Source organism: Drosophila simulans, chromosome 3R, assembly GCF_016746395.2.
Source record: "Drosophila simulans strain w501 chromosome 3R, Prin_Dsim_3.1, whole genome shotgun sequence".
Classification (NCBI taxonomy): domain Eukaryota; kingdom Metazoa; phylum Arthropoda; class Insecta; order Diptera; family Drosophilidae; genus Drosophila; species Drosophila simulans.
In genome coordinates, this window is record NC_052523.2 from 20,979,239 (window position 1) to 20,998,393 (window position 19,155).

General features: G+C 47.7%; 3 protein-coding genes across 4 annotated transcripts; 2 read left to right on the top strand and 1 right to left on the bottom strand.

Moving 5' to 3' along the window:
* The first annotated feature begins 380 nt into the window (after nt 1–380).
* LOC6729455 (dorsal-ventral patterning protein tolloid) lies at nt 381–4,367 on the top strand. 2 transcript variants are annotated; one of them, XM_002104729.4, is made up of 7 exons: nt 382–874; nt 935–996; nt 1,142–1,486; nt 1,541–2,361; nt 2,416–2,677; nt 2,731–3,299; nt 3,360–4,367. In XM_002104729.4, the coding sequence occupies exons 1-7, from the start codon at nt 677–679 to the stop codon at nt 4,304–4,306; spliced, it is 3,204 nt and encodes a 1,067-aa protein (XP_002104765.1). In that variant the 5' UTR covers nt 382–676; the 3' UTR covers nt 4,307–4,367. The 2 variants fall into 2 exon arrangements, with proteins under 2 accessions (XP_039151173.1, XP_002104765.1); XM_039295239.2 differs by having other exon boundaries at nt 381–996.
* A 342-nt stretch (nt 4,368–4,709) lies between these two features.
* LOC6729456 (protein abnormal spindle) lies at nt 4,710–11,409 on the top strand. Its single transcript, XM_016177464.3, has 6 exons — nt 4,710–4,961; nt 5,034–5,210; nt 5,272–5,484; nt 5,559–10,440; nt 10,501–10,802; nt 10,865–11,409. The coding sequence occupies exons 1-6, from the start codon at nt 4,947–4,949 to the stop codon at nt 11,138–11,140; spliced, it is 5,865 nt and encodes a 1,954-aa protein (XP_016036131.1). The 5' UTR covers nt 4,710–4,946; the 3' UTR covers nt 11,141–11,409.
* A 6-nt stretch (nt 11,410–11,415) lies between these two features.
* Nucleotides 11,416–15,900, bottom strand: LOC6729457 (allatostatin-A). Its single transcript, XM_016174771.3, has 3 exons — nt 15,676–15,900; nt 12,285–12,730; nt 11,416–12,223 (listed from the first exon to the last, which is right to left on the bottom strand). Exons 2-3 carry the CDS (start codon nt 12,667–12,669, stop codon nt 12,153–12,155), a joined length of 456 nt encoding a protein of 151 aa, XP_016036133.1. The 5' UTR covers nt 12,670–12,730; nt 15,676–15,900; the 3' UTR covers nt 11,416–12,152.
* Nucleotides 15,901–19,155: the final 3,255 nt, after the last annotated feature.

A 19,155-nucleotide genomic window follows, 5' to 3' on the forward strand; every position in this document is an offset into this window, starting at 1 on the left:
GCATAGTAACTATGTTTTAAAACCAAAACAAAACGAGTTTGAAGAATAACATTTATTTACGGACTTTTGGGTTTATGGGCTCATGGGTTTATGGCCATAGGTTCCACCTTGCCATGCCAGGCAGAAGCGCCATGGCTCTTGAATAGCATTTGAAGGTGGAATTACCACGAAACGATTCGTTCATGCAGCGGATTTACGATCATTAATGACCTGCCCTAAAAGGCTCGAACCCGCTTAAGCAACACCTGATCCTGGGCAAATGCCCCTGAGCCCGGCCAGCGACCCAGGTAGATGGGCAATGTCAAGGTGCGAGCAGGGATACCCAAATCAAAATCCATTGAATGCAAACAACAGGCGGCAGACAATGGTCATCCCGAATCGCCAATGAGGAGGGGTCGGATCAGGTCTGGTTATGGCTCTCGTCTCTCCCTCTATTGAGCTGTCCCTTCGAGCGGTCAGTCGAGATTCTGCACCGGCCTGGCCTGCCCTGCCACGCCCCTCGTCCACCGATTCCCCTACGAGTTGGGATCTGTTACCTGCTGCTCACTCACTCGATCCGTGGAACCCTTGTCGGCGCACCAGTATAATTCGGCAATCGCAGTCCACGAGCGCTCAGTTAGAACTTTGAACTGGTTGAAGCAACTTCAGGGAACGAGCCCCCAGAAATACCCAAGCAATGAAAGGAATGCGTCTCATGCCCATGAAAATGAAAGCGAAATTAGTTGTGCTCTCTGTGGGAGCTCTCTGGATGATGATGGTTTTTCTGGTGGATTCCGTCGAGGGCAGGCGACTGAGTCAGCTGCCCGAGAGTGAGTGCAATTTTGATTTCAAGGAGCAGCCGGAAGACTTCTTTGGCATGCTGGATTCTCCACTGGTGAGTGGTGGAGTTGCGTGGACCGACCTAAAATTACAATCTCCAGCATCACCACAACAGGTGCCGCCAAAGAGGCCAACGGATGACATCCATCAACTCAAGACAGCCAGACAATATTCGGGGTAAGTTCCACTGGGATTTATCCCGCACACAATGGCGCGCAATTAGCCCACACACTTGCCTTGGCCACTGGAGTGCTTGCCTTCGGGCACGTAAGTAATACCTGAGCTCATAAGCCCTCCCTGCCCATCTCAACCACCCACACAGGAGACGCCGGAAGCAGCCGCATAAATCGCGGAACAAAGCCGCTCGGAGATTACCCCCTCCATTTCTGTGGACCGATGACGCTGTTGATGTCCTGCAGCATAGTCACTCACCCACTTTAAATGGGCAACCAATCCAGAGAAAGCGAAGAGCTGTGACCGTGAGGAAGGAACGAACTTGGGACTATGGGGTCATACCCTACGAGATCGATACCATCTTCAGCGGAGCCCACAAGGCGCTCTTCAAGCAGGCCATGCGCCACTGGGAGAACTTCACCTGCATCAAGTTCGTGGAGCGGGATGCCAATTTGCATGCGAACTATATATATTTTACTGTCAAGAATTGCGGGTAAGTTTGATATTCCTTCTAAGGTGAATTTATAATTTATATCCTCTTCCATAGTTGCTGTTCGTTTTTGGGTAAGAATGGCAATGGACGTCAGCCCATCTCCATTGGACGGAATTGCGAAAAGTTTGGAATTATTATCCATGAACTGGGTCACACAATCGGTTTTCACCATGAACACGCCCGAGGAGACAGAGATAAGCACATCGTGATTAATAAAGGAAATATCATGAGGGGTCAGGAATACAACTTCGATGTCCTCTCGCCGGAGGAGGTGGACTTGCCTCTACTGCCCTACGATCTTAACTCCATTATGCACTATGCCAAGAACTCGTTTTCGAAGAGTTCATACCTGGATACCATTACACCGATAGGGATTCCACCAGGAACCCATTTGGAGTTGGGACAACGGAGGCGTCTTAGTCGCGGAGACATTGTCCAAGCCAATTTGCTTTATAAGTGCGCCTCTTGTGGGCGAACTTATCAGCAGAATTCTGGACACATAGTGAGTCCACACTTTGTGTACTCCGGCAATGGAGTACTCAGTGAATTCGAGGGCAGTGGTGATGCTGGGGAAGATCCGTCCGCGGAATCTGAGTTCGATGCCTCGCTGACCAACTGCGAGTGGCGGATCACTGCCACCAATGGGGAAAAGGTCATTCTGCATCTGCAGCAGCTGCATCTGATGACCTCCGACGATTGTACTCAGGATTACCTGGAGATTAGGGATGGCTACTGGCACAAATCGCCACTGGTGAGACGAATCTGTGGAAATGTCAGCGGAGAGGTCATCACCACCCAAACAAGTCGCATGCTTCTCAACTATGTCAACCGGAATGCAGCCAAAGGTTACCGTGGATTCAAGGCAAGATTCGAGGGTAAATTTCAAACATCTCAAGGGAAAACAACAATTTAATTTCCAATTTTTCTAGTGGTATGTGGTGGGGACTTAAAGCTAACCAGAGATCAGTCCATAGACTCACCCAACTATCCGCTGGACTACATGCCGGACAAAGAGTGTGTGTGGCGCATCACTGCACCGGATAACCACCAGGTGGCCCTGAAGTTCCAGAGCTTTGAGCTGGAGAAGCACGACGGGTGTGCCTACGACTTTGTGGAGATACGGGATGGCAACCACAGCGATTCCCGGCTCATAGGACGCTTCTGCGGAGATAAACTGCCGCCCAATATAAAGTAAGTTACTTTCAAAGGAAAAATGATCACTAACCAATTGAATATCCACTTAGAACCCGGAGCAACCAGATGTACATCCGTTTCGTATCCGACTCATCGGTGCAAAAGCTGGGATTCTCAGCCGCCTTGATGCTGGACGTGGATGAGTGCAAGTTCACGGATCACGGATGCCAGCACCTGTGCATCAATACCTTGGGTAGCTACCAATGTGGCTGTCGAGCGGGATACGAGTTGCGGGCGAATGGAAAGACCTGCGAGGATGCCTGTGGAGGAGTCGTGGACGCCACCAAATCCAATGGCTCGCTCTACTCACCATCGTATCCGGATGTGTATCCCAACTCCAAACAGTGCGTTTGGGAAGTGGTTGCGCCACCGAATCACGCGGTGTTTTTAAACTTTACCCACTTTGATTTGGAGGGCACACGGTTCCACTACACCAAGTGCAACTATGATTACCTGATTATATACTCCAAAATGAGGGATAATCGTCTGAAGAAGATCGGCATTTATTGTGGTCATGAACTGCCGCCGGTGGTAAATTCCGAGCAGAGTGTCCTCAGGCTGGAGTTCTACTCAGATCGCACTGTCCAGAGAAGTGGATTTGTGGCCAAGTTTGTGATAGGTAGGAAAACAAAACTTAATTTACAATTTACATATGATCTATAATACCCCTATCTCCCAGATGTGGATGAGTGTTCAATGAACAATGGTGGCTGCCAGCACAGATGCCGGAACACCTTTGGATCCTATCAGTGCAGCTGCCGCAATGGATACACATTGGCTGAAAATGGACACAACTGCACGGAGACGCGTTGCAAGTTCGAGATCACTACGTCGTATGGAGTGTTGCAGAGTCCCAACTATCCGGAGGATTATCCGAGAAACATCTACTGTTACTGGCATTTTCAGACCGTACTGGGCCACCGGATACAGTTGACATTCCACGACTTTGAGGTGGAGAGCCACCAGGAGTGCATCTACGACTATGTGGCTATCTATGATGGTCGCTCCGAAAATAGCTCCACATTGGGCATCTATTGCGGTGGACGTGAGCCGTATGCCGTTATCGCCTCAACCAATGAGATGTTTATGGTACTGGCCACGGATGCGGGTCTTCAGAGAAAGGGTTTCAAGGCCACCTTTGTCTCCGAGTGTGGTGGCTACTTGAGGGCCACAAATCATTCACAGACCTTCTACTCGCATCCACGATACGGCAGTAGGCCGTACAAGCGGAACATGTACTGCGACTGGCGCATTCAGGCGGACCCGGAAAGCAGTGTCAAGATCCGCTTCCTGCACTTCGAGATTGAGTACTCGGAGCGATGCGACTACGATTATCTGGAGGTCACCGAGGAGGGCTACTCAATGAACACCATCCACGGTAGATTTTGCGGAAAGCACAAGCCGCCAATCATAATCTCCAACTCGGACACCCTCCTGCTGCGATTCCAAACGGACGAAAGTAACTCACTGAGGGGCTTCGCCATCTCCTTCATGGCCGTGGATCCACCGGAGGATTCTGTTGGCGAGGATTTCGATGCGGTTACACCCTTTCCCGGCTATCTCAAGAGCATGTATTCCTCAGAAACGGGCAGCGACCACCTCCTGCCGCCCAGCAGACTCATTTAGATAGAATGAAAGGTCCAGCGGAGGGATTTTGTGTTTAATGTTTGTTGTTGAAATTTGTAAATAGATTGTGAATAAAAAATATTTCGAAATAACATATATAAAGGTGTCGTTTTATTTATACTATACTTTGTTGTTAAGTCCGCATAAAATATCTTTGATAATACAAATTTGAATTTGGCGCTATTATAACATTGCAACGTTCACACTGAGGATATCGATTGGTGGTGTTAACACATCTGAGTAACTTACAATCTATGTAAAATAACAAAAAATAATATTTCTTAGAATGATCTTACCATATTAAATAATTTATGTTTAAAAATTGCGGACAAATATAAATAATCCTAATATTTTTTAAGTCTATCGAAAACCATTCTGAAGACCCCTAATATTTCACAATCGATAGATCCAATAGTTCGATAGCCCTTTGCTCCAGCAATCAAACAATCGAGAATCGGCGTCGCTTCGTTTCGAATTTCAGTTCGAATTTGGATTTGTGCGGCGACGCTCTAATTTGTTTAATTGTTGTTCGTTAATTGTGTTAATTGTTCAGTTAGTCGCTGTGTTAATGGACCACTAAGTTAGCTGCGTGCCCGTTTTTGTTTAGTTCAAGTTATTTCTGTTTTGGCCATTCCCTACGATGAGCGCCTTTGAGGTTAGTTGATTCCTCTTTTTGGGTCTCCGGCAATAGTTTTCCGAGAAATAACTGGATTCCCGGTACTTACAGATCACAGTGACGCCATCGCGCCTAAAGCAAAAGAAGCGCGCCGAAGGACGCGAGCCCGCCGTCGTCGTCATGGCTCCGTTCTCTGCCAAGGCGATAGTGCAGTTCGAGGATGTGCCGATAACAAAGACAGCACGGCGCCAGGTGCGCGTTCTCAATCCCAGCGACGACGACATCGAGGTTAGTGGGTTGCATACGGCCTGGCAACTGTTATTTGATCAATGGAACACCCGTTTTACAGGTCAAGGTAATGAAGGCCATTCGGGAAGAGCACAACTTAAGCCTGGAGTGGATGGAGCACACGGTGCCTGCAAGAGATGAGGTTTCCATGGAGCTAGTGTGGAGCCCCGTCCTTGAGGTGGCCTGCAAGGAGACGCTGCAGCTGGTAGACAATCGCAACTTCCGAAAGGAGGTGATGATCATACTCAAGTCCAAGAGCAACCAGCCGGTCAAGGTCAGTCAAAAATGCATTTGCCACCCCTTTTACTTACCCTCTTTTGCATGTATCTCTTACCTTTCTACCTGAAGAACCCGCGCAAATTCCCGACTGTCGGCAAGACCCTGCAGCTGAAATCGCCGACAGGAGCTGGTAAGACAATGAAAAGCGTGGTATCCGCTGCTGTGCAGCAAAAGAGGCGTATGTCTGCGGCAGCAGCGCCTTCCTCCAAGCAGCCATGGCGAGTGACTGCTCCTTCGCGTCATGCTGCCCGTCCACATCCACCTCCTCAGGCTCCTCTTGTCGAGAAGAATGTATACAAGACTCCAAAAGAGGAGCCCGTATACATATCACCACAGCCTCGCAGTCTTAAGGAAAATCTAAGCCCTATGACGCCAGGAAACCTACTCGACGTGATTGACAATCTGCGGTTCACACCTCTCACCGAAACCCGTGGCAAAGAACAAGCTACAATTTTGCCGGACAATCTGGCCGCCTGGCCCACACCAACACTTAAAGGGAATGTCAGACAATGTGCCAATGATATGCGCCCGCGTCGAATCACTCCAGATGATCTAGAAGATCAGCCTGCCACGAACAAAACGTTCGATGTGAAGCATTCCGAGACTATCAACATTTCGTTGGACACCTTGGACTGCTCCAGGATCGATGGACAACCGCATACGCCCCTAAATAAGACCACAACCATTGTGCATGCCACGCACACCAGAGCTCTGGCCTGTATTCATGAGGAGGAGGGACCAAGTCCACCTAGGACGCCCACGAAGAGTGCCATACACGACCTGAAGAGGGACATCAAGTTGGTGGGTTCACCCTTACGAAAGTATTCCGAGTCCATGAAAGATTTGTCACTTCTATCGCCACAAACAAAGTATGCCATTCAAGGATCTATGCCTAATCTAAATGAAATGAAAATCCGCTCGATCGAACAGAATAGATACTACCAGGAGCAGCAGATCCAGATAAAGGCCAAGGACTTGAATAGCTCATCTAGTAGCGAGGCTAGCTTGGCGGGTCAGCAGGAGTTTCTTTTCAACCATAGTGAGATCCTCGCTCAGTCCAGTCGTTTTAACCTCCATGAAGTAGGTCGGAAGTCGGTGAAGGGAAGTCCGGTGAAGAATCCTCACAAGCGCCGCTCTCATGAGTTGAGTTTTTCGGATGCACCTAGCAACGAATCACTATACCGCAATGAAACTATAGCCATTTCCCCTCCTAAAAAGCAACGGGTTGAGGACACTACTCTGCCCAGAAGTGCAGCGCCGGCAAATGCATCTGCAAGAAGCAGTAGTGCCCACGCCTGGCCACACGCCCAATCTAAGAAGTTTAAGCTGGCACAAACCATGTCACTGATGAAGAAACCCGCCACACCACGAAAGGCCAGGGAAACTAGCGTTCAGCCTTCCGTCAAGCTCTACGACTCGGAGCTGTATATGCAGACGTGCATTAACCCGGATCCATTTGCAGCAACTACCACAATTGATCCATTTCTGGCCTCCACCATGTATTTGGATGAACAGGCTGTGGATCGCCACCAAGCTGACTTTAAAAAGTGGTTAAATGCCCTTGTCTCCATACCCGCTGACCTGGACGCAGATTTAAATAACAAAATAGACGTTGGTAAGCTGTTTAACGAGGTGCGCAACAAGGAGCTCGTGGTGGCACCCACCAAGGAGGAGCAGTCTATGAACTACCTAACGAAGTACCGCCTGGAGACGCTTCGTAAGGCGGCTGTGGAGCTATTCTTCAGTGAGCAGATGCGCGTGCCATGCTCCAAAGTGGCCGTCTATGTCAACAAGCAAGCGCTGCGCATCCGTAGCGATCGTAATCTTCACCTGGACGTAGTTATGCAACGCACCATACTTGAGCTGCTGCTTTGCTTCAATCCCCTTTGGCTGCGCCTTGGACTGGAGGTGGTCTTCGGTGAGAAGATCCAGATGCAGTCTAATCGAGACATTGTTGGGCTCAGCACCTTTATCCTCAATCGCTTGTTCCGGAATAAGTGTGAGGAGCAGAGGTACAGCAAGGCATACACACTTACCGAAGAGTACGCGGAAACCATTAAGAAGCATTCGTTGCAGAAAATCCTCTTCTTGCTGCTTTTCCTCGATCAAGCTAAGCAGAAGCGCATCGTCAAGCACAATCCCTGTTTGTTTGTTAAAAAGTCGCCACATAAGGAGACCAAAGATATTCTGCTGCGCTTCTCGTCGGAGCTGCTTGCCAACATTGGTGATATTACGCGGGAACTGCGCCGCCTGGGCTACGTTCTGCAGCACCGCCAAACATTTTTGGACGAGTTCGATTATGCCTTCAACAACTTGGCTGTGGACTTGAGAGATGGCGTGAGACTTACCCGCGTCATGGAGGTAATTTTACTGCGCGATGATCTAACTCGTCAGTTGAGGGTGCCAGCCATCTCTCGCCTCCAGCGGATCTTCAATGTAAAGCTAGCTCTGGGCGCACTCGGTGAGGCCAACTTCCAGCTAGGCGGCGACATCGCCGCCCAAGACATCGTTGATGGGCATCGTGAGAAGACGCTTTCCCTGCTCTGGCAACTTATTTACAAATTCCGCTCGCCCAAGTTCCATGCGGCGGCCATGGTGCTCCAGAAATGGTGGCGCCGTCACTGGCTGCACGTTGTCATCCACCGTCGCATCCGCCACAAAGAGCTTATGCGTCGCCACCGGGCCGCTACTGTCATTCAGGCAGTGTTCCGTGGCCACCAGATGAGAAAGTATGTGAAGTTGTTTAAGGCGGAACGCACCCAGGCAGCAATAGTCCTGCAAAAGTTCACCCGTCGGTATTTGGCCCAGAAGCAGCTATATCAGAGCTATCACAGCATTATCACCATACAGCGCTGGTGGCGGGCCCAACAACTGGGAAAGCAATACCGCCAACGGTTCTTGGAGCTCCGAGAGGCTGCGATCTTTCTCCAGCGGATCTGGCGGCGACGCCTCTTTGCCAAAAAACTATTGGCGGCGGCGGAAACAGCCCGACTTCAGCGATCGCAAAAACAACAGGCAGCTGCCAGTTATATTCAAATGCAATGGCGTAGCTATCAGTTGGGCAAAGTTCAGCGTCAGAAGTTCCTGCGCCACAGGGACCTCATCATGTTTGTTCAGCGCAGGATGCGAAGCAAGTGGAGTATGCTGGAGCAGCGCAAGGAGTTCCAGAAACTAAAGCGTGCAGCTATAATTGTGCAACAACGCTGGCGAGCGAAGCTTTCAATGAAAAAGTGCAAAGCTGATTATTTGGCACTTCGTTCCAGCGTTCTTAAAGTTCAGGCCTACAGGAAAGCCACAATCCAGATGAGAATAGAACGTAATCACTACTACTCCCTGCGGAAAAATGTTATCTGCCTGCAAATGCGACTGAGGGCAACCATTAAAATGCGCGAACATAGGGAAAATTATCTGAGGCTGCGTAATGCTTCGATACTTGTTCAGAAACGCTACCGCATGCGTCAACAAATGATCCAGGATCGCAATGCATATTTAAGAACCCGCCAATGCATCATCAATGTCCAGAGGCGCTGGAGAGCCACACTGCAAATGCGTCAAGAAAGGAAGAACTACCTTCAGCTCCAATCGACAACCAAACTAATTCAAATCAAGTTCCGTGCCAAGCGCGAAATGGAAAAGCAAAGAGCCGAGTTTCTCGAGCTGAAAAAGGTTACCCTTGTAGTCCAGCAACGTCGGCGGGCTTTGCTGCAGATGCGAAAGGAGCGACAGGAGTACCTACATCTGCGCGAGGTGGCCATAAAGCTGCAGCGCAGATTCCATGCTCAAAAATCAATGCGGTTCATCCGAGCCAAGTACCGCGGCACTCAGGCTGCTGTAAGCTGCCTGCAGATGCATTGGCGTAGTCATCTGCTCAGAAAACGGGAGCGGAACAGTTTCTTACAACTGCGTAAAGCAGCTATAACGCTGCAACGGCGGTACCGAGCTCGTCTGAGCATGATCAAGCAGTTGAAGAGTTACGCCCAGCTGAAACACGCAGCTACTACCACTCAAACCCGATACAGAGCCAAGAAGGCAATGCAAAAGCAGGTGGTCTTGTACCAAAAGCAAAGGGAAGCCATTATCAAAGTGCAGCGACGATACCGCGGCAAACTGGAGATGAGAAGGCAGATTGAAGTCTACCAAAAACAGCGCCAGGCCGTCATCCGCCTGCAGAAATGGTGGCGCAGTATACGCGACATGCGGCTGTGCAAAGCGGGCTACCGAAGGATTCGGCTCAGTTCATTGAGCATTCAACGCAAGTGGCGGGCCACAGTGCAGGCTCGTCGCCAACGGGAGATCTTCTTAAGCACCATCCGCAAGGTGCGACTTATGCAGGCATTTATCAGAGCAACTTTACTGATGCGGCAGCAGCGCAGGGAATTCGAGACGAAGCGAGTGGCTGCCATAGTGCTGCAGCGCCGGTTCCGTGCTCGCTGTGCCATGCTAAAGGCGAGACAGGATTATCAATTAATCCAATCCTCTGTGATCCTGGTGCAGCGCAAATTCCGTGCTAATCGCAGCATGAAGCAGGCACGCCAGGAATTTGTCCATCTGCGGACTATTACAGTACATTTGCAACAAAAGTTCCGTGGCAAGCGTCTAATGATTGAGCAGCGTGATTGTTTCCAATTGCTCCGCCGTTCCATGCCGGACTTCCAGGCACGTGCCCGCGGCTTTATGGCTCGCAAACGATTCCAGGCCCTGATGACACCCGAGATGATAGACCTCATACGCCAAAAGCGCGCTGCCAAGGTTATACAACGTTACTGGCGTGGCTATCTAATCCGACGACGCCAGAAACACCAGGGTCTCTTGGCTATCAGAAAGCGTATTGCTCAGCTGCGGCAAGAGGCAAAGGCGGTAAACTCTGTGCGTTGCAAAGTCCAGGAGGCGGTGCGGTTCCTTCGCGGACGCTTTATCGCATCAGATGCGTTAGCAGTGCTAAGTCGATTGGGTAAGTGATCCAGCTACATTAGTCCTTATCATAACTAATCCTGATTTATAATCCCCGCAGATCGTCTTTCGCGCACTGTGCCACACCTGCTCATGTGGTGTTCGGAGTTCATGTCCACGTTTTGCTACGGCATCATGGCTCAGGCCATTCGATCAGAGGTGGATAAGCAGCTTATCGAGCGGTGCAGCCGGATCATCCTAAATTTGGCCCGCTACAACAGCACCACGGTGAACACGTTCCAGGAGGGCGGTTTGGTCACCATTGCCCAGATGTTATTGCGCTGGTGCGACAAAGACAGTGAGATATTCAACACTTTGTGCACCTTGATTTGGGTATTCGCACACTGTCCCAAAAAGCGAAAGGTAGATAAATAGAACCCGAATTAGGTAGTAGGGATTTTAAATTATATCCTAATGATTTCCAGATCATTCACGACTACATGACCAACCCAGAGGCCATTTACATGGTGCGTGAAACTAAGAAGCTCGTCGCCCGCAAGGAAAAGATGAAGCAAAATGCCCGCAAGCCGCCGCCAATGGCAACCGGACGATATAAGAGCCAAAAGATAAACTTCACGCCGTGTTCCCTGCCCAGCCTGGAGCCGGACTTCGGAATCATCCGCTACAGTCCCTACACGTTCATCTCGTCCGTTTACGCCTTCGATACGATTCTGAGCAAGCTGCAGATCGACATGTTTTAGGTTTAGTTAAATGTTTAATGTTATACCCATTCTGTGTTGTGTTTTAAAATAGTCACATAAATTCTTAGACCATGCTAGTTTTTTGGAGACAATTAGAAGTAGTTTAAGATAATCTAAGAACGTCTTAACAATGTAAAATACTAGGATAAGTTAACATGTATATGCTGCAAACGAAAAATGTAACTAATATTTTAGAATGAAAACTAAGTGGATTGTTTTTATAGGAAACCACAAAAGGAACTGAGGAATAAAGACAATTAAAAGTCAAATTCAAGTGTATTTGCTAACGCAGACTTGCTGCGCCTATGTTTATTCGGGTAGGTATGTATTCACAAAACAATTACATATTTGTAATTATATAGTTAAATTAGTAATCACTTTGTCAAACACTTAGTTACACCGATATTAGTATGCAGTAGTTTACCCACTATTCGTGCTCCTCCGCCGACGACCACAACGAATGCCACTCGTGTCGCTCTTTCTGAGAGAGATTGCCCCAAGTATATAAGTTTAAATCCGCGTGTATATTAATTAATGCCCCTTTAAAATGTACATATATGGAGTACTGTAAATTGGATTGAATATGCATATATAATAGATTCGTATAACATTATATGTATTTCTTCCTTGATAATTGCACACGCCAGTTTCATTCTCATTCTGTTTTCCCTTTATTTTCTTTTTTTTTTGGATTTTTTCGCCATTTGTCATATATTATTTAGAGGCTGCCGTTAAACGCATCGATTTGAAGAACTTAACATAAATACCATTGGCTCTAGCGATTCATACAATAAATATTTGTGGGACGAGGGGCGTGCAAAGAATTCGTGTGGATTCGCAGACATTTAGATTTAGATTGCCTCCCGAATGTGTGACTTAAGTTTGGAGAAGAGTCTGAGAGCTTTTGCAAGTGCTGTTTAGATAACATTAGTTAGGATGAGCTCCTAGCCAAATGGCGCACGGCTGGATTTGGATAAGTGCGCCATCCGGGGAGAATGGGGCCACTCTTGACTTAACGTCGGCCCAGGCCAAAGTTGAAGGGTTGCGGACGCGTCGTTCGCTTGTTCTGTCGTCCAGGTCGCACTGCAAGCCCAAGGATTAAAAGGATGCGTGTGTGATGAAGGGAGGAACACAGTGGACTTACCAGCACGCTCAGCTGCCAAGTAGTTCGCTGGCGGCACTCTGTAGTCGATCTCGTTGTCCTGGTCGTAGTCGTAGTCGCTGCGTTTGCCCAGTCCGAAGGAGTAGGGACGAGACCTCTTGCCCAGCCCGAAGTTATAGACCGGCAGGCGCTTCATGCCCGGTCCGCCGTTCGTGTACATATAGGCCCGTCGTCCCAGGCCGAAGGCGTACCGCTCCACCCGCTTGTCGATGTTGTCGCCTCCGTTGTCGGCCATCTCGTCGGCGGCCAGCAGGACATCGGCATCGCTGTCGCCGCTGCGCTGATCCTGGCCAATTACCGGGGAGCTGGCGATGTAGCCGACGCAGCAAACTGCCAGCAGCAGGAGGTGGGCGTGAAGGGAGTTCATTGTGATGCTGTGGGCGTGGCACGGGATGGGGCACGTCTGGATGCTGCTGCTACTGCTGCTGCTGCAAAAAAGTCAGCGAAGACAAAGTGAGCAGGCGACGAATAGAATTTTAAGCACTCGCTCCCCAATTCTCTGTGTGTCAAAGCGTTGCATACTTTGCGGCGACAGTTGTCGCCTTTCGTAAACAAGGATACAGGGGAATTAGGGTGGACCGAAACCGCAGTTAAATAAAAGGACATTTAAGAAAATAACTTCAGAATTAAAGTGTTAAAAGCAAACAAGTGCTAACTAATACCATATCTATAACTCAAAATTTATGTATTGTATGGAATATAAAACCACCCTAATGCGTACCCTCCAACGAATATTTATGCAAAATAAAGAAACAAACAATCGACGTGGAATTTCGGCCCAAACACAAAATATGTCAACGGCAAACAAATGCCGACGCGTTGACAGCCCGGCAAAATGGCAACAGAAAATTTGGCATTGGCAAACAGAAGCAAACAGTCAACGAAACCAAGAAAAACGAACGTTTAAAAATGGCCTGCAGAACGCCGAAAAATGTGGCCAAAAGTTTGATGCCACCGCCGGCGGTCATGCGGAAGGTCCTTGGTCCTTGATCCTTGGTACTTGGCCAACTCCAAATGCAGCAGACGCGACGGGTTTTTCTGCTGGCCTTGCAGGTCGCGTCGTAAAAGTTATTATTTGATCCGCGCGATGAGATGAAATGAGTGGCTTAATTCCCGCCGCAGATGCCACAATTAGCCAAGAACAATTACCCAAAAAATCCAACCGCGACCGGACCAGTGAACTATCCTGGCTGGGGGAATCCTTCCTTCTCGCTGGAAGGATTCCGCCATTAGCGGAATAGCAGTGTCAGTCAATGGCAGTCGTCAACGCTTTGTGGAGCTGTCAGTGCCATCAATTTAAAGTGCACGTCGTGAATGAAGGAACCACTGGCAGTAACGTGGCTGCATTTCCGCCGGAAAACTTGACAGCCGGAGCACGTAGTGTCTAGCTAAGAACGCCCACTGCCTCCAGATACTTGTTGTTTGGCTAGGCAAATTAACTTTCTGACAATTTTCCATTAGAGGAAGGGCTTAAGTGCCATGACTCGCCGCCGCACATAATTATGTGCAAACAGAGGACGAATCAATTAATCGAAGCCTACGGCGTGGCTCCAAAATGTTGCGCATACGCACCGTGGCCGGTCATAAATTCGCTGGGTGCATGTGCAACAGGGCCACAAATCATGCAACAGGTTCGCCAAAGACCGCCAAAGGCCCGTGGGAGCGCCTGACCTCCAAGTTTGATTTACAATGGGAGCACCATGGATGGCAGCTGTGCATTTTCCACGCAGGACAATAAAAGCAATGACTATGAGTGCCGCTGTGCGAAAGGCTATGGCCGCGAGATAATAGGCGGAAAATCGTCACATTTGTTAGACTTTATCAACCGCAACACGACGACAACAAAACGAGGAGCAGCGCAGCCACGGCGTACCCAATCGTAAATCTGATGGGGGCAAAGCATGGTCTTGTGAAAAGTGTCAACACCTTTCACTATTATTTCCATTCCCGCAATAAAATCTTGTTTGTCGGCGACAACGCAACGCAGCAATGCGCCCTTGGCCGCAAATGAGATTCAGGCATTATCTGTTTATGAATTTATGCCACTTTTGGCCCATAACTCTTTCGGTCTGCTGGTCTTTTCTCATATCCGCAGCGGCGATTAGTTTTGACCGCCAAGCGGAATGCAACGGAAATTCAAAGGAGCAGCCGCGCAGGACCCCCGCCTAATTAAGTTTGAAAGTTGGCAAAGTTTCCTTAGCTGCCGAAGCAGAAGGCCATAACAACACGGCGGCCAAAGGGATATAAGCAAATTTGCAGCTTTACGGAGAAAGCCAAAGCAATTTTAGCTGATGTGGCAAATTACGACAGACAGATCCCTTAGGTGGAGCCAAAGCTGAGGCTAAAACTCAAAACGAGCGAAAAATTAGCTGTGTGCAATTGAAACGGTTTTTTAAATTGAAAGCCCTGCCAGAGGCGAGCGCCCATGCTTTCACCTTTACCCTCTAAGCCCTCCTAATTAAGTTACGTTCAGGTAATGAAGTGGCTAACTTCTTTGCGCCAATTTATGGCGGTTAGGCAATAAAGAGATAGCTTCGCCACCTCATTGCTCCCAGATCCCGTCCGCAGCTCCATTGTTTTCTTTTCTTACATTTTCTTTTTAATGCGGCTGACCCTTGTCGTCGAGACCCCATTTCCTTGTTTTTCTTTAATTCGACATGTGTATCAATTCTGCAAGTAAACATAAACTGACCCTGGAGGGGCGAATCCTCCCCATCTTCCGTCCGGAGCAGCCCATAACTTGCCCCAACATCAATCAACAATTGTCCTCCGATTTGTTTATTTAATATGCTCGTCCTTGGCTTTTGGATTTCCTATGTGTGATCCCATTTTTTCTGCTATTTTTTGCTCTCGGGCGTGTTGTTATTTATTTAATTACAATTTGATTGAGGCTTGTCTTTTGTCTTCTAGCACTTTTCGTCTGTGACTTCGAACGTTTTTGGATGAGAGTTGGTGATGTTGCCATATGTCAATTGTTGCCTCAGGCAATTTATATAATCAAATTTGGTTTTGTCTTCTCGCTAAGCGATTGAAAATGAATTGAATTCGAGGGCTTTTCCCAGATCAAAAGCGAATACAAATTGCATTGGTTTTCTTTGCATACTTTTTGGGGCAAAAGTGTTGATTGAGTGTGCGGTATACATGTTTAAGAATGTCCTACATTTATTTTAAATTTAATTTAAGGCAATATTTACAAGAATCTCGAAGTCTTCAAAAAATGTTTATTTATAGAATAATATAAATCGAAACACCCAACATATGTTTTAACAAGATGACAAGGGGAGTTTATAATTTTAGGCCAGAAAGGATGTGCAACACATGTGCCTCCACTTGAATATCCAATAATTACAATATATACAATATCACAACTTACAGCGAATTCCAAATGCCGCTGGAAAAACTCACTGACCGCAAAGCACAGAAACCGCGATGCAATTATTTTAAAGGATCGATTTGGAATTAAGCACTCTGGGATGCTAAGACAGGATACGCGGTGCAACTCGAGTGTTCAGAGATTCCGCGGACTAAGTCGGCTGCTGCTCCTGTGGCACGTTGACAGATCAAATGTCGGTTAAGTTTTGAATCCGCATCCGCTGGCGCTCGGCCTCTTATATGAGCGCTTTGCGCGCCCTTATCAACGAGCCACCCACACGACAGCCGCCAGAGGTGACGACAATGTGTGGTGGGTTCTGTGCGCGATTTCACCACGAATGTGGGGTGGCTTGGTGGGTCGTATTGCGGGCCCGTATGCGCCAAGGATGTAACAAGTGTCCGTGGCCAGGCGGCTTTTCCGGAAAAGCCAAGAGGACACATTCCTCCAGGAGATGCTGAAACCAAAGCCGAGTTTCTCGTAAGGTGAGGAAAAATGCAGCTGAAGGATGCGACACTGCACGTAGTGTGTATGCTAAGCAACGGTGCGTATGATGAATGCGCCGTTGAGGTTCATTAGGAGGTCGCTGCGACCGACACCCACGGCATAACATCCAACTATTTCTCATTTCAATGGAAAATTGCCAGCTGACTGGGCGCGCATTACTCAAATGCAGGACACTCGCCTTCGGCCCTTCTTTGTGGGGCATCCTCATAGCCAGCTGACAACTCGAATGACATGCAACCCCGGCTTTATACTCGATAAACCCCCTGCTTCTGCGGCTGTAACATTTCAAAAGCGAAAAGTCGAGGAATTTTATGCGGAATGCCAGCGTATATTTTTCACAACGCCACTTTCCGGCCGGAAGGCATAACATTTAACATTTGTCCCGTCTTGATGTCACATTTGTCCTGCTCTCGAGTCCACTTGCTTTGCGGATTACACAAATTTCTGGCTTGGAACGATTCGATGCGCTTTGTCGATTTCAATGGGAATGTATGTGTGTACTTTCTTTTAGAATAAGGACAGAAGTCAAACCCAAGAAGTAAGAAATTTTTAAATTTAAAAATGACTAAAGGCGTATATTTATTATTTTACAAGACATTTTACTGACTATTACATTTCATTTCCTATTTTTCTTACTTTCCAGGCTATTTTGACCATATTTCCGATCAATCCGCTTTCAATGCATTCCAGCCAATTACCCAGACGGAGGCGGAGAAGGAGCTGCGAAATAGCCATTACCCAAGGAATTCCCGCTGAGACGGTGCTCAGTTGTAAATAGTTTAATTACGAATAAAAGCAAAAATCGCTGGCTAATTGGAAAATATTGAGTAAATAAGCACCACCCATCCATCCGCCTTCCGAATATGGCTTAAAATGTCCTGGGCACACGGGTCGTATACGCAATGCTAAAAGCACAGCAGGGGACTCACCGAAATTGCATTGAGATTTGTGGCGCAATTACAATTTGTCCTAGAAATTGATACGTTTTTATGGCTTTCTGCGAAAAATGGCGGCTAATTGTGCTCATGACGTCAGTCGTCATTAGTGTGGCATTAAGTTCGTGGAAAGCCATTGGCATCGCAGCGATACCATGGCCAACGAATGCAGCTGCAACCTGGGGACGTCATGGTAAATGGCTATATTCATACTCACCACGGGCAATCGATCGTAAATCAGGCTGATAAGAGGCCCTAATGACATGACTCGTAACACCAAAACATGCACAAAGCGTGCCCAGGCCAATCTCGATGGCCTGACACTGGCGCGTCAACGCACCGGAACAGGTTAATAAATTTCCCAGCGGTCTAATCACAGGCCAAGCAGCTCATTTGGATATTCGGCATCTGGCATCTGGACTCTGCACATATGGCCACAAGGAGGATATGGATAGGTGACTCGGTGCGATTCGATTCGATTTTGGTCGGCTGTGCCACCAAGACAAGTTCAGCTATAAATCATCATCGCGGTAGGCAAAATAAGGCAAAACAAAGACACCAAACTAAACATGCAGTTGGCCGGACCGAAATAAAAAGAAAAATAATAAATAAAAACGAGGCACCCAACCAGTTTAGCCCACACCTACTCCACACACACAGAGGCACCCTGACTTCCCACCGAAAAAATGCATAGGCGAAAACATTTTTGTAGTTGTTAGAGCGACGAAAAAAAAACAAAAACCGTATACATATAACCAAAACAACAATAAAAAATGGAAAATCACGATTCTTATGCAGGTTTTCGGAGATTTTTCCCACCAACAAGTTTTCGTTTGGGATTTTTTCATCTCTTTTAATTGATTCTGCGCATGAGAAAAACGCAGTGCAATGTGCACTTGAGATCCAGATGAACTTATGTGGCGTCAGATATCAGCAACCTGGCCAACAACAATGGCAGCGGCAAGTGGAAGCCACTAACTGGCAGCATAAATATGCATTTATAATTAGAAGTTGGCCACAGGGCGAATTTGCTCAGAGGAGCAGAGACGAAAGCTGAGAAGATTTACGACCAAGACACGCGGCTGTCTTTTGGCCAGAATCGAATCTGTGGGGGGATGTGTGAGTGGGTGGCATGCACAGGGCCAAAATAGCATCTGGATGAAATACCAATGGGATAGAGGTAATGGGATGACAATAAGTTTAAATCATCTTAGCTTTTGAAAATACATGTTTGTTTATTAAAGGAACAAAGTTATCTGACATAGACTTCTTATAGATACTCTTAACTTACTTGATGGATAAGAACAATGATTTAGTCTTAAATTAAAGAACATTGTGGAGAAGTATTGTCGGTTATTTTTAGACACTTCTGGTTAGCACTATTATTTTAGCCACAACTGTTAGTACTTGCCTTTCACAAACATACGTATGTATGTGCATATGGTAACACACATATACATACATGCATATGCAAGTGCGCCGGGAAGAGTCGTAAAATCGGCAAAGAATGTTGCTCGCTCTTCTGGCGCAGCTTCTACTCTCTCCTGCGGTCTCTTTCGCTCTCGCTGCGATGACACACTTTTCGACATATGTAAGTAGGTGAGCAAACGATCACCTGCGCTTGTGTGCGTGCGTGTGTGCCAGTGTTTGTTTGTTTGCTGGCACTTCAAGCACAAACATACGTTCTCCATTCTACGCTTCGCTGCATTGAAATTTCTTTTTTCGCTTTCTTTTCGATCGGATAGTGCCCCCTCTCTTTCTCTTTTCTTCTGTCTAGCGTTTGTTCTGTACTCTTACTCGTTCGCTCTCTCTCTGTCTGTCGCTCTGTTGACGTCAGCAGCGACTGCGGTGCTATATGTTATATGGGTCACCGTGACTTTTTGGTTCTTGGAGAAAACTGGTAGTGCGAGTCTTCTGCTTCTTCTTCTGCTTGTTCTTCTTCTTCTCCTGGCCGAGGAAAGTGACGATCGATCGAAAGCGAATGCGTTTGGGTTTGCTTGTCTCACCTTTGCTCGTTTTCTTCGCTCTCTCGTATCCAGTT